The sequence below is a fragment of the Stenella coeruleoalba genome (genome assembly GCF_951394435.1).
Source record: "Stenella coeruleoalba genome assembly, chromosome: 2".
NCBI classification, from domain to species: domain Eukaryota; kingdom Metazoa; phylum Chordata; class Mammalia; order Artiodactyla; family Delphinidae; genus Stenella; species Stenella coeruleoalba.
The window spans coordinates 131466143-131482474 of NC_137147.1; the positions used below are offsets into that span (position 1 = coordinate 131466143).

Genomic DNA, 16332 nt, shown 5'->3' on the forward strand with positions numbered 1-16332 from the left:
GTAATTATGTAAGCTGATGGGAAGTGTTAATGAACGTTACTGTGGCAATCATTTTGCAATATATATGTGTATCAAATCATCACGTTGTATAACTTAAACTTACACAATGTTATATGTCACCCATATCTCAGTAAAGCTGGGAAAAAAACAGAATTGCAGAGCTTCAGGGTTGATGCATTTCCTGAGCAAATTTCAAACCAGTGTTTTTTTCAAATTGCAATCTGCTTCTACCCTACACACAATACTGCTTTCCTAGAACTATGCTAAACATTTGACACAGACAATATTTGCATCTTACAGAAAAAAGAATTCTGATGTTTGATAGCCGAAAGATATTATCTGGATATTCTGTTAAAGGATTTTTTTTAAATTTTTTTTTTTTTTTTATCCCAGGACCTTGTGAAGTGTCTGGCACAAAGTGAGCACAAGTGATCATATTTTGAGGTGATAAATATTAGAGGATCCCTTAGATCTAGAAACTTGACTAAACTATGTAAAATAATGCGAATAAACACTGTTATTACCTCATCTTGGTTAGACACCCTCTTGCCTCTTCTATGCCAGATAAGGAGAGAACAGGGACATATGTCAGGGTGATGTGCCCTGCTCCAGCTCTGCCTTAGGGGTACAGGTCAGAGAATAGTGCCAAAGACTGTGTTGGAATGCTTTCCTCACAACTTTACAATGCTAGAGATATAAACTGACAAAAAATGCACAGGTTGTAGCAGGGAGTGGTGTGAGATTTCCTGTCACTTCATATTTGAGAAGGTGAGAAAGAAAGCATAAAAGTAGTTAAACATGTTCTGTTTGCTTCATTGAGAAGATCTGAGATAAGGTTTGTGGTTCTACATATAGGGATCATCAAACCAGCCTGCAATGCATTATCTACAAGAAAACAATATTTAACAAAAGTGGTTCAAGTCAGATAAAGAGTGGCATGGTTTTGTACTGAAGTACTATAATTGTCAATCACCCTTTTTAAGCTACATGAGTTATTTGGCAAATTACCACTGTTATTTTTTTTCCCCAATAACCTTCTTCTTTTTACAAAGGATCTGGTAACTATAATAATATATGTAAAAATGTAGGTACTTTCTCCCGGAAGGCCCACCAGAATTGCATTGAAGCACTTGGCTGGACCTTCTGCCTCATCACAGCTGAGGCATGTGGCTAAGCTGTCTGGATGACAAGAATGCAGGGTTGCTGCATCACAGAGTAGCCCAAGGGAGAATGCTGGGGCTGAATGGCATTCATCAGCAAAGAGGGCCAGGTTCTACAATGACCAGAAGGACATGGGGAAATTGAATGGGATCAAGCAACTGAGAGAAAGGCCAGGGAGGGTCAAAGTCAAGTGCTGTATGATAAATGGTTGTGGACCCAAAGGGCCTAGTACTCTCTGGCAATAAATATGCCTGGGGAAAGAGGGCAGGCAGATGGAAGGGGCAAGTTAGCAAAGTAATCAAGGGTAAGAAAGATACTGAATGAAACAACTGTTTTCAAGAAAGCACTACAAGAGACCAGTGTAAAATTTATGAACTGTGAAAGAAGCAAATGCAGAAGAGGGCATTCTCTTTCTCCTATGAACCTACTATAAGCTTCAGAGAGTAACAAATTGCATGGGTTTTGGAAGTCAGAGATCAGTGCAGATCACAGAGGAGTTTCTGATAGGTGGGACAGGTAATTGATTAACACCAGATGGAACCCTGTTGGGAAATTAAATGTCCTACCTGATTCCAGATTCATGAGGGAAAAAGAATTCAGATGTCAAAGTAGGAATAAATTTCCCAGGAGAGAAGGTGGACCTTGGAAGGAAGCAGGGTTGACCTTGAACAGGTGTTAGGAATTGCCACATTTGTGTAGTGGAAAACATACAGCTGTTGGGAGTACAGCTAGACCTGAGTTCCAGTCTCAACTCTCCTACTTAACTTTTAAACTTATTCAGTACATAACCTTGGGCAAAGCACTTAACCTCACTGAGCAATTTCCTTACCTACAAAGTCTGTATTAGAAATCCTACACTTATAGGGCTGTAAAGCCTCTACTACAGTACCTTACACATAATGGGTGCTCCATAAATGATAGCTATTATTACTGTTTTAAATCTGAACCAAATTTATAACCAGAGATGACCTGAGATAGGGAAATTCTTAGAAATTCTTTGAGTTGGAAGGAGTTGACAGCAAAAAAAGTTATAAAAAGCTTGGACACTACCTATTCTAATATCAAATATCTAAATACCAAGAAAGACAAATGAGCTCTAACTGTAATGCTTTTCATTAATAGGATTTTCCTTCTCTCTACAAAATGTGGTATATTTTGTATTAGGAATTTGTGGATGGTGTGAGAAAGATTGCCATCACATTGGGCCCTGAGACTTAAATTATTTTAATATATATTTTTTAACAAAAAAGACAGTTTTAAGAAATCTAGAAATTTACCTGATGAGGTCCTGAACTCGACTGTTAAAAGCATCACCTTGTGAGGGTTTGCTTTTCATTTCCTGTGTTGATATTTTTGGTGTAATTGGCTGGCTGTTTCCATCTGGTCGATTGGCAATCAGGCAGCCAAAAACCACAGCACTGACTTTGAGAAGTCCAGTTGTCAAGCCTTCGAAAACTTGCTTATTTGTATTTCTTCCCAAAATAGCATTATTTTCATCTGGAACATAAACCTAGATAGAAAAAAAATACAGTAATTGTGTTTCAATAAAACCACCAAAAATGAACAGAGATGATATGGAAATTTTCTGGAATCATAAATAATTTTGAAATTATAGAGGTGCCATCTGAATGTTTGAGTATTGGTTCTAAGGTCAGATTGTCAAGTTCAAATCTCAGCTTTGCGCCCGCTAGCTGGGTGACCTCGGGTAGGTTGTTACTTCCAAGCTTCAATTTTCTCATTTATAAAACACGGATAATGACATTACCTATAACATAGGGTTCTTGTGAGGATTAAATGAGCTAATAACATAAAATGCTTAGCTTGTGCCTAGGTGCATAATAAGCACTCAATAAATATTAGTTATTCAATTGAATAAAGTATATTACAAATTTGTATAAACTCAGAAAACAAACCAGTTGGTAAACCGACAGCACTGTTTCTTGTTAAAGTGAATTTTTAAAATATCTAATCTAAATTCCTCTCTTAGGAAAAAATTTGCATTTCTTATTACAAAATGGTAAAATAGTTTTTTGCCTAATACATAGGGTCATATTGAGCTGTTTATTTATGGTTTACAGGAAGTAATATGCCTGTTAAAAGTTGGACAAGGAGTCAGAACCTGGGCTTGGGTTCTGGCCTTGCAGCTATACGTGATCTTAGACATGTTCCTTAACCTTTCTGTGTCTCAGTTTCCTCAACTGTTAAATGAGGATAATCTTAGTATCTAATGAATCAACATATGTAAATTCTTAGAACAATGTTTGGCACATAGGTAAGTCCTACAAAAGTGTCATCTGCTACTATAACTGCTACTCTTACTGTGATTCCTACTATTACCAGGAGTAAATACTACTGTGTGTGAACATCAGCTCTTGCAGAGAAGTACAGCTCTTGTAGAAGTACAGTGGCTAGATACATAATTATCAGGCTGGGAGCTCTGTGCCTTGGTATGTGATACTGGCTACATAAGGGTTCACTCTTCCCACGGAGAAGAGGGGCTCCTGAAGGCCTCACTACCAAGAAAGGGGCAGAAACAAGAAGCTAAAGGTGGGGAGAAAGGAAGTTTGGACTTGGAATCAGATAGCACTGTAATTAAGTTCCAGTTCCTCCTCCAGCACGTCACATGACTGTATGTAAATACTTCACATTTCCAAGCTTTGGGTTCTGTATCTGTCTACCTGCTAGGACTACCATGAAGTTCAAATAAGATGACGAATGGGAAATCACTTGGTAAATTATTACTAATAACTTCACAAATGCACTTACTTAGTAACAACTAGTCTTTGCCTCATTCTCATTCTTTATCTGCACCAGTTCTATCAAAAGATAGAGGAATAAATGATCACTAGGATTCAAAAGGAAGATCTTCATAAACACAAGCAAATATTCCCTCCATTGTTTATAGTTGTTCATTTAGACATTCCATGAAAGTTACTTTTCTGAGAATAGCCTTGTTTAAGACTGTTGACCATCTCTAACCACTGAGCAATTCCTAAGCCAAAGTAATTACAGTAGAATCTTTCTGCAGTATGTGCTGATGGAAGTTCCCTTTGAAACTCTATAAAACAGTCACAGAGCTTCTTCAAGCTGTGACTAGCATAATCTAGCCTATCCCAATACAGAAGGTGGTATTAGGAGCTGAGTTTGAATCAAGGATTTCTGTATAAGTCAGGATAAGCTAGGTTATGCTGCAGTGAAAAATTCCTCAAAACTTTCAGTGGTTTCAAACAATAAAGCTTTATTTTTCATTCAAATGACATGTTCATCTGAGACTGGCTGGGGCTCCTGTTGTCCTTACTTCAGAGTCTAGGTGACAAAGCAACCATCATTTAGAGCAACAATGCCCAACAGAACTTTCTAAAATGACTGAAATGTTTCAATCTATACTGTTCTACATCTGCACTTGTCACATGTGGATAACGAGTACTTCGAATGTAGTTAGTGTGACATGGGACTGAATTTTTAATTTTAGTTAATTTTAATTTAAATAGTGGCTAGTGTATTGAACAGTACAGAGGACTGTAGGTCACAGTGGCAGAGAGCAAAAAATATCTCTGGAGGGTCTTGTGTCAACATTAAATGAGCTGCCTGGAAATGACACATCATTTTTGCTAACAACTTATTGGCCAAAACAAATCACATAGTCCAATTCAACCACAAGGAAGACAAGAAATGTCATTCTACTATGTACTTGGTAAGAGGGGGAGAATCAGAACATCTGGTCCACAGCACTACCGACAGCAAAATATTGTTTCTTCTAGTATGACTATACAAATATTATTCACAGTTAAGCTATTTAGTAAATGATTACCTTTACTTTCTTGTACAAATTTTTGGTTTCACTCAGATGTTGAATTTCTTATGTATGTATCACTAGTTCATTGTCAATCTTTCTGGTTAAAATGAAATTTCCTCTCAAGTTCAAACACATCAGGGATTGTTGATTCTTTTTCTCCCTCCAATGGAGACAATTGTCCTGAAACCGCCCTCCTCCTGCTGTAATCTGGACTGGTTGCTCTCTAGGCATGCTACACAGTTCTCATTTTGAGATGCCCTTCATCTTCATCCTAAGAATTCCTTCCACCCCCACCCCTCAACCCCGAGTTAGATTCCTTTATTTCTTGGATTCCAAACAATTTCCAAAGAAAGGGTGCTTGGGAAGAAAAATTTTGAGACCTTGTAAGTCTGAAAGTATATTTATTTCATCCTTATACTTGACTGATAGTTTGGATGGATATAGAATTCTTGGTTGGAACTACTATTGGTTGGAACTAATTTTCTTTCAGAGTTTTTTGTTTTAAATAAATTTATTTATTTATTCATTTATTTTTGGCTGCGTTGGGTCTTCATTGCTGTGCATGGGCTTTCTCTAGTTGCGGCGAGTGGGGGCTACTCTTCGTTGTGGTGCGTGGGCTTCTCACTGCGGTGGCTTCTCTTGCTGTGGAGCATGGGCTCTAGGTGCGCAGGCTCAGTAGTTGTGGCTCGTGGGCTCTAGAGCGCAGGCTCAGTAGTTGTGGCACACAGGCTTAGTTGCTCCGTGGCATGTGGGATCTTCCCGGACCAGGGCTCAAACCCTGCATTGGCAGGCAGATTCTTAACCACTGCGCCACCAGGGCAGTCCCTCTTTCAGAGTTTTTAAGGACTGTCCCATTGTTTCCTACTTTAAGTACTGTTCTTCATAAGTCCAATTAATTCCTAACGTTTTTGTACATGTCCTATCTTGTCCTCTCTGGAAACTTTTCGGCACTTCTTACCCCTGATTTCTTCTGTCATGGTATAGGTCTTCCTTCATTTTTTGTTCAAAAACTCAGTGGTCTTTTCAATCTGAAAGTCATGTGTTTCACTTCTGAAGATATCTCTTGTATTACTTCTTTGCTAATTTCCTCTCATTTATTTTCTCTGTTGGATTTTGGTCCTGAACTGAGTCTTGAATTTTCTTGTATTTTTTTCTTCTGCTTTTCATATCTTTTTACTTTGTCCTACTTCTTAGGCAATTTCCTTAACTTTATTTTCCAGTCCTTCTGCTGAATTTTTCATTTCATCAATTGTATTTTTAATTTTCAGGAGTTCTTTTGGGCTCCCTGTTTTGTTTTTACAGTACTTTGTTTTTGCTTCATGGCTGCAATATTTTCTCATCTCTGTGAAATTCTAATTTTTAAAGATATTCTTTTGTATCCTGCATGGTCTTTGTTTCCTCTGAGTTCTTTCTTTGTATTTCAGGTTGTAGGCTTTCCTTAAATATGTGGTAATCTGGAGATTTCTGTTCATACTTAAGATTAATGCATAGATGGATTTCAGTGTTTCACAATCTAGATCTAATCACAAGCTGGATACAAAGTCAGCATGAGGGGCTCCAATTTGAATGACTAAGCAGAGACCCTGCTGGGGAATCCCAGCTGTCAATATTTATAGGTCTATTCTCCTGGGACAGTTAGTGTCACAAGAATGGAATCCTATGCCCTCTAAGCCTAGAATATATGACATGGCCTGCTCATTTTCTCAGAGGTTCATAGAAGAAGGGGCTGAGTGTCTCAGTGTTTAAGGAACAGATTTTCACTTAATCATTTTGTTTTTGTATGATTTCCATATGGCTGTACCTGGTGGCCCCATGTCCTGAGTAACTTTGGTTCAACCTCTTGTCTTCTGCCAGTGTTTGGGGAGGGGCATTCACTTGGCTGTACATGTAGCAGATGGGATCTAGGGCATCTGAACTGCCTCTTATTTAGACTTTCAACCAATCCTCCTCTTTCCAGCCCTACTTGTACCCTCATTTTCTGAGATACTTGGGAACTCTAATTTTTGAGCCTTCTGGGGTTATGTGGCACAGGTTTTCTTCTGGTAGGAAGACCTCCTGCTAATTGAGGTTTTAGCTTTTAGGCAACTGTTTTTCAATCATCTGCTTTCCAGATTAAAACATACTTGCTTTACTTTCCTTCCCATTCTCTCTGTCTTTGAGGGGTTAGAACTTTATCTGTTTATCTATTTACTATAATATTAGTGGGGGCCTTCAGAGAGAGAGAATGTAACTTGTGTGTTCAATTGGCCACATCTAAAAATTAACTCAATAAATCACCTAAAGACACAAGTTTCTTTTTCTTTTACAAACTACAGAAAGAATATGAGAAACACATTTCTGGGTAATGTCAGGGTTCTTCATACATCACAGATTTTCATATTCCTTTCTTTTCAAAAACCTTGTACTGATATTAAGTATTTCAAATAAAACACTATACATGTGCATTTCGCTATCTTTCACTTCTCTAGAAGTATTTTATCCAATAATTGCATCTTTTAAGAATATAGTTGAGAATCACAAAGACATTAAAGACTTCTGAGATACCCAAATTAGTGTCATTTATTTAATCACCTGCTCATCTAACATTTGAATATCTACTACATCCATGGTCAAAGGAATAAAGTGATGCTCCGCTTATTCTAAGGGTCATTTAGACCCTGTACACTTTGATTTTACAAATAAGTGTAGAAAGCTGTGGTTTACTGGTTTATAGTAGAACAGAAAGAACAATATAAAAGAGAGGAGTGGTAGCTATTTTAGAGGTAGGCAGTAGCAAAATGTAACACTAATTCTGGAAGCATAAGAAAAAACAGATATAAGAATGCTAAAGGCACTGCAATGTGAGACATGTTATTTTTACTGGACTCACTCATCTTTATTTGCACTGAAATTATTATTTACTACAAATCAGTATAACAGTTTATGCTCAAAATGACAACCTTAAGATATCAAAAAAAAAGCTAAATTATGAGCCTCACTTATTTGAGGGGGGGGCAAAGAAAAAAGGATGAAAACTAACATTTATCAAGTTTTTCTTCTATGCCAGATACTTAAGCACTTTCTTTATACCATTACATTTAATTTTTGCAGATTAACATATCAAAGTTCAGAGATATCAAGCAACATGTCCAAGTTTCACAGCTAGTTAATAGAAGAGCTGGGACTTGAACTTGAGTTTATCAGACTCTGAAGCCCATGTGCTTTCTCTTACCCCACACTGACTTCCTCCCACTGGCCATCTCTTCTACTGAGGATTCTGGAGCAACTGTCTCAATTGGAGGGAGGTGAAAACTGATCATGGGCCAAACATTGCCTTTCTGATGTCTCTTCCATTAAAAGCTCTTAATTAGGGCTTCCCTGGTGGCGCAGTGGTTGAGAGTCCGCCTGCCGATGCGGGGGACACGGGTTCATGTCCCGGTCCAGGAGGATCCCACATGCCGTGGAGCGGCTGGGCCCGTGGGCCGTGGCCGCTGAGCCTGTGCGTCCGGAGCCTGTGCATCCGGAGCCTGTGCTCTGCAACGGGAGAGGCCACAACAGTGAAAGGCCCGCGTACCGCAAAAAAAAAAAAAAAAAAAAGCTCTTAATTAATTTGAACTTTATTCTTGACCAAAGGGCATGAAAATATTTTATTTAACGGTTGTTGGAATAATTATGGGTGAAATATACTAAACTTATTATTCAGAAACCATAAATGTGGTTGAAGGACCAAATGTTACTTCTTCATCAGCCCCCCCAAAATAAGCTCAATGTAAAGTAAATCAGATATATTTTTACACTTTTCTTATTTTCTCTGTCCACAACTGACAACTTTTGATTTTTCTATTTCATTGGGGCTTTCTGCTTAATTTTAGAAACACCATTTTGGCAATTTTTAATAAAGTAAACAGAAATTGAAAAAATTCTCTAACCATCTGGCAATTATACGAAGAACACTTGTGGCCTGTAGGAGCCAAGCTTGCCATGGTGAACCCTGGGACCTCAGACCTCAGTCTAAAGTCCCTCACTGTACTGAACAGTCTTTTATTTTCTCACTGTGGTTTCCTATTTTCCAACAGTCTAAGCCCCTCACCTCATCATATTTTCGCCCCAAATTTGTTTTTTTCTCTCTAATCTCCTTATTTAATATTGATCCTTTCACTGCTGAGAATAGAGTTTTCTTTTGCTTGTAACCTTTGGTGAAGTCTTTGTCTCATAAGGACATTATTTTATTCAAACGGTCACAGAAATTCTCCTCACCCTTCTATATAGATTTTTCTTTTGCTGGTTTAAAATCCTTTTACCACAATGTTTTAAATAGGAAACTGATGTTTCATCTAAGAAAGAATTTCAAAATTGACTGAATTAAAGTATGAAGGGGTTTATCTTCAGTTAGACAAAAGGTTCTTTCTAGTCTTCAAGAATGAGATTTGATAAAGAGAAACTTTAAGGAGAAGGTATCTACACTGTAAAGGATATTCTATTCAGAGCAGTACTCTGCACTGTTGTCTTTTGTCTAGTTGGGTATCACTGTTACTTGCCAGAGGTAAAGTAACTCGTTAACAGCCTGCTCTTTTGGGACACTTAGTAGATGAAATGCACACCTAGAGTTCTGATATACGCTTATAGACTAACACTTGAGTTTGCACTTCCTTCTAACACAGCTGCTGGGCCAAGGGCACACTGCAAGTTGAGGGGCCTGTCCTTTAGGAAAGGTGTGCAAGCAACATCCTCCCTTCCCCCCGTCCGCTGTCTATTGCACACCTGGCTTACCTGAGTCTGGAACACATTCCATCCTAGGGTGGGTGGTCTGTGGAGGGCAGGGGAAGGTTGCCTTCCCAGCATGCAGCAGTGCTTGTAACTACCACCTGCTGGTACGTACCAGGCCTGGCCTGGGAAAAAACAGAGCTATGTAGCTTTTGTCTCTTCTGAATCTGTCACTCCTGAGGCAGAAATCTAAAAACCACAATTTCTCTTCAATGGATGCAAGGTATTTCCTTTAGTATATTTCTTTAGAATACACTGGTGTGGTTATTATCTTACTCTCATAGTAGCAGCAAACTATAAGTAATTTCATATAATACTCTTATTTATAAAATTTCTCCTTCCTCTCAAAAAATATTTGGCTTTCTCAAAATTTGCAGATATTTCATATAGTTTTAGATCAAGAAAGAAACTTAGCATCAATTTTTTTCATTTTATATTTGAGGAAATAATAGTCTAGAGGAGAAAGAGACTTTCCTGAGAATGAAGAAACCATCAGGGCTAGAATAAGTACTGTGCTACTTCTCTAAACCTACTCCAAGGAGAAACCCAATATCTATAGGGCTAAGCTCTGAGGCAAAGTGTTTTAGCAAAATTAAATTAAAAGTCATTATCACTTTTAAAAGACGAGCTCACACTCTTTCTTTCCCCCACTACCTCCCACCATCAAAGTAGTTGTGAAAACTTTCCACATTCTTTTCTGCAATCCAGAAAGATGTTTTTATTAGTAGTATAAATCTATCCATCTGTAACATGATTCCATGAGACAGAAAATTAACTTGGTAATCAGTGGTAATTCTATCCAACTAATTTTCAGTATTGTGAAGTTGGGCTTAAGTATTTTTAAGTTGTAGAGTGTGTTCACAATGGTCAGAATATGAACTAAACTCACTGAGAACCAATAGGAGATTGTTTAGAAAGCTCCTGTCAAGTCAATGTCAGAGTATAGGGGAAAAAAAGGCAAAAAAATGTGGAAGGGCTCCAGCATCAGACACAGGTTTCCACATTGCTGGCACCATTTTATTTCCTTAGCTAAACTGTCTTCAGACTACAACAGTCATTTCACCATTGACATTTTATAAAACATCTATGCTCATGTTGTATTATGTATAAAAATAGAACTCATGAATGATATTTACCCTGATGATTTAATTGGCTTGAAAGCATGAAAAGAAATTACATATGAATGGCTAATAGTTTTCAACGTTATCTTTTTTAAATTTCACAAACAATATCAAGACAATATTAAAGAGAATGTTGCATTTTATCCCAAATATTATTACCCTTTTTTAATATATTTATGCCTTTCAGACTCTGTTTATACATTTTCCAAAATCCTAAATAATATAGTTTCAGAAAGCTCTATAGTGCATGCCTTAGTGGTCTTGATGCTTGGAAATTTCTTTGTTACTAATGTTGAATTATATTATTTTTCTGCTCAAAAGAATCCCTGGCTTCTTATCTCCTGCAAAGCTAAAGTCCAAACCGCATAATGGCCAAAGAGGCCCTTCCTGATCTACTTCCCCAATTACCTCTCTGAATTCATGTATTACACTTTGTCTGTATGGCTCTTGCTCTGCTATTTCCTCTGCCTAAATACACTTCTCCCAGGTACCCTCATGATTCATTCCCCCTCTTCTTCTAGGTCTCTATTCAAATGCCATCTTATCCATAAGCTTTTCCAGACTATCTCTTTAAAAGTTACATTCTTCTCCCCCAAACCCACTTCCCTTTCCTGTTTACTCAGCTTTATTTTTCTCCCATTGCAATGGTCTAAACTAGTATGTATTTCCTCTCTCTCCAAGCTAGAATATAAGCTCCGTGAGGGCAAGATTTTGTTTTGTTCAATTCTCTGATCCTGGTGCCTAAAACAACACTGGCTATTTAGGAGGTGTTAAAAAAATATCATGTTTAATGCACCTAGATATTGATTTTCAATTTTAAAAACCCAATTACTGTAACATATTCAGAAGTTCTAAGTTAAAAATAAAACCAGCACTTAAGGGACTTCCCGGGTGGTCCAGTGGTAAAAAATCTGCCTTCCAACTGCAGGGGACGTGGGTTTGATCCCTGGTCAGGGAACTAGGATCCCACATGCCATGTGGCAACTTAGCCCATGTGCCACAACTACTGAGCTCGCGCGCCTCAACAAGACAGCCCGAGTGCTGCAAACTACAGAGCCTATGCACCCTGGAGCCTCTGCACCACAATTAGAGAGAGAAAAGCCTGCACACCACAACTAGAGAGAATCCCATGCACTGCAACAAAAGATCCCGCATGACTCAAGGAGGATTGTAAATGCCACAACTGAGACCCGACGCAGCCAAAGAAAGAAAGGAAAGAAAGAATAAAAACATGACATTAACAGAAAGATAGACAAGATGAAAAGGCAGAGGGCTATGCACCAGATGAAGGAACAAGATAAAACCCCAGAAAAACAACTAAGTGAAGTGGAGATAGGCAACCTTCCAGAAAAAGAATTCAGAATAATAGTGAAGATGATTCAGGACCTCGGAAAAAGAATGGAGGCAAAGATCGAGAAGATGCAAGAAATGTTTAAAGAAGAAACAAACAGAGATGAACAATACAATAACTGAAATGAAAAATACACTAGAAGGAATCAATAGCAGAATAACTGAGGCAGAAGAATGGATAAGTGACCTGGAAGACAGAATGGTGGAATTCACTGCTGTGGAACAAAATAAAAAAAAGAATGAAAAGAAATGAAGACAGCCTAAGAGACCTCGGGACAACATTAAACGCAACAACATTTGCATTGTAGGGGTCCCAGAAGGAGAAGAGAGAGAGAAAGGACCCGAGAAAATATTTGAAGAGATTATAGTCGAAAAGTTCCCTAACATGGGAAAGGAAATAGCCACCCAAGTCCAGGAAGCACAGAGAGTCCCATACAGGATAAACCCAAGGAGAAACACAGTGAGACACACAGTAATCAAATTGGCAAAAATTAAAGACAAAGAAAAATTATTGAAAGCAGCAAGGGAAAAACAACAAATAACATACAAGGGAACTCCCATAAGTCTAACAGCTGATTTCTCAGCAGAAACTACAAGACAGAAGGGAGTGGCATGAAATATTTAAAGTGATGAAAGGGAAGAATTACAACCAAGATTACTCTACCTGGCAAGCATCTCATTCAGATTTGATGGAGAAATCAAAAGCTTTACAGACAAACAGAAGCTAAGAGAATTCAGCACCACGAAACCAGCTCTACAACAAATGCTAAAGGAACTTCTCTAAGTGGGAAACACAAGAGGACAAAAGGACCTACAAAACCAAACCCAAAACAATTAAGAAAATGGTGATAGGAACATACATATTGATAATTACCTTAAACATGAATGGATTAAATGCTCCAAGCAAAAGACACAGGCTCGCTGAATGGATACAAAAACAAGAACCATTTATATGCTGTCTATAAGAGACCTACTTCAGACCCAGGGACACATACGGACTGAAAGTGAGGGGATGGAAAAAGATATTCCATGTAAATGGAAATCAAAAGAAAGCTGGAGTAGCAATACTCATATCAGATAAAATAGACTTTAAAATAAAGAATGTTACATGAGACAAGGAAGGACACTACATAATGATCAAGGGATCAATCCAAGAAGAAGATATAACAATTATAAATATGTATGCACCCAACATAGGAGCACCTCAATACATAAGGCAACTGCTAACAGCTATAAAAGAGGAAACTGACAGTAACACAATAATAGTGGGGGACTTTAACACCTCACTTACACCAATGGACAGATCATCCAAAATGAAAATTAATCATGAAACACAAGTTTTAAATGACACAACAGACCAGATAGATTTAATTGATATTTATAGGACATTCCATCCAAAAACAGCAGATTACACTTTCTTCTCAAGTGTGCACAGAACATTCTCCAGGATTGATCATATCTTGGATCACAAATCAAGCCTCAGCAAATTTAAGAAAATTGAAGTCATATCAAGCATCCTTTCTGACCTCAGCGCTATGAGATTAGAAATCAATTACAGGGAAGACAACGTAAAAGACACAAACACATGGAGGCTAAACAATACGTTACTAAATAACCAAGAGATCACTGAAGAAATCAAAGAAGAAATCAAAAAGTACCTAGAGACAAATGACAATGAAAACAGGACAATCCAAAACTTATGGGATACAGCAAAAGCAGTTTTAAGAGGGAAGCTTATAGCAATACAATCCTACCTCAAGAAACAACAAACATCTCAAATAAACAATCTAACTGTACACCTAAAAGAACTAGAGAAAGAAGAACAAACAAAACCCAAAGTTAGTAGAAGGAAAGAAATCATAAAGATCAGAGCAGAAATAAATGAAATAGAAACAAAGAAAACAATAGCAAAGATCAATAAAACTAAAAGCTGGTTCTTTGAGAAGATAAACAAAATTGATAAACCACTAGCCAGACTCATTGAGAAAAAGAGGGAGAGGACTCAAATCATTAAAATTAGAAATGAAAAAGGAGAAATTACAACAGACACCGCAGAAATACAAAGCATCCTAAGAGACTACTACAAGCAACTCTATGCCAATAAATGGACAACCTGAAAGAAATGAACAAATTCCTGGAAAGGTATAACCTTCCAAGTCTGAACCAGGAAGAAACAGAAAATACAAACAAACCAATCACAAGTAATGAAATTGAAACTGTGATTAAAAATCTTCCAACAAACAAAAGTCCAGGACCAGATGGCTTCACAGGTGAATTCTATCAAACATTTAGAGAAGAGCTAACACCTATCCTTCTCAAACTCTTCCAAAAAATTACAGAGGCAGGAACACTCCCAAACTCATTCTATGAGGCCACCATCACCCTGATACCAAAACCAGACAAAGATACTACAAAAAAAATATAAAGAATTACAGACCAATATCACTGATGAATATAGATGCAAAAATCCTCAACAAAATACTAGCAAACAGAATTCAACAACACATTAAAAGGATCACACACCATGATCAAGTGGGATTTAACCCAGGGATGCAAGGATTCTTCAATATACACAAATCAATCAATGTGATACACCATATTAACAAACTGAAGAATAAAAACCATATGATCATCTCAATAGGTGCAAAAAAGCTTTTGACAAAACTCAACACCCATGTATGATAAAAACTATCCAGCAAGTGGGCATAGAGGGAACCTACTGCAACATAATAAAGGCCATATATGACAAAACCACAGCAAACATCATTCTCAATGGTGAAAAACTGAAAGTATTTCCTCTAAGATCAGGAAAAAGAGAAGGATGTCCACTCTCACCACTATTATTCAACATAGTTTTGGAAGTCTTAGCCACAGCAATCAGAGAAGAAAAAGAAATAAAAGGAATACAAATTGGAAAAGAAGAAGTAAAACTGTCACTGTTTGCAAATGACACGATAGTATACATAGAGAATCCTAAAAATGCCACCAGAAAACGACTAGAGCTAATCAATGAATTTGGTAAAGTTGCAGCATACAAAATTAATGCACAGAAATCTCTTGCTTTCCTATACACTAATGATGAAAAATCTGAAAGAGAAATTGAGGAAACACTCTCATTTACCATTGCAACACAAAGAATAGAATACCTAGGAATAAACCTACCTAGAGAGACAAAAGACCTGTATGCAGAAAACTGTAAGACACTGATGAAAGAACTTAAAGATGACACAAACAGATGGAGAGATATACCATGTTCTTGGATTGGAAGAATCAATATTGTGAAAATGACTATACTACTCAAAGCAATCTACAGAGTCAATGCAATCCGTATCAAATTACCAATGGCATTTTTTACAGAACTAGAACAAAAAATCTTAAAATTTGTCTGGAGACACAAAAGACCCCGAATAGCCAAAGCAGTCCTGATGGAAAAAAACGGAGCTGGAGGAATCAGGCTCCCTGACTTCAGACTATACTACAAAGCTATAGTAATCAAGACAATATGATACTGGCACAAAAACAGAAATACAGATCAATAGAACAGGATAGAAAGCCCAGAGATAAACCCATGCACCTATGGTCAACTAATCTATGACAAAGGAGGCAAGGATATACAATGGAGAAAAGACAGTCTCTTCAATAAATGGTGCTGGGAGAACTGGACAGCTACATGTAAAAGAATGAAATTAGAACACTCCCTAACACCATACACAAAAATAAACTCGAAATGGATTAGAGACCTAAATGTAAGACCGGACACTATAGAACTCTTAGAGGAAAACACAGGAAGAACACTCTTTGACATAAATCACAGCAAGATCTTTTTTGATCCACCTGCTAGAGTAATGGAAATAAAAACAAAAATAAACAAATGGGACCTAGTGAAACTTCAAAGTTTTTGCACAGCAAAGGAAACTACAAACAAGGCGAAAAGACAGCCCTCAAAACGGGAGAAAATATTTGCAAATGAATCAACAGGCAAAGGATTAATCTCCAAAATATATAAACAGCTCATACAGCTCAATATTAAAAAAACAAACAACCCAATCCAAAAATGGGCAGAAGACTTAAATAGACATTTCTCCAAAGACATACAGATGGCCAAGAAGCACATGAAAAGCTGCTCAACATCACTAATTATTAGAGAATTGCAAGTCAAAA

The 16332-nt window shown here is 37.4% G+C and overlaps 1 protein-coding gene across 5 annotated transcripts in view; it reads right to left on the bottom strand.

Moving 5' to 3' along the window:
• Positions 1-16332, bottom strand: part of SCAPER (S-phase cyclin A associated protein in the ER) — a 495741-nt gene that overhangs the window by 82847 nt on the left and 396562 nt on the right. For all 5 annotated transcript variants that reach the window (XM_079912990.1, XM_079912987.1, XM_079912988.1 and 2 more), the window contains one exon: positions 2439-2671. In XM_079912990.1, coding sequence (XP_079769116.1) covers positions 2439-2671 — 233 coding nt within the window. The remainder of the gene's footprint in view (positions 1-2438; positions 2672-16332) is intronic.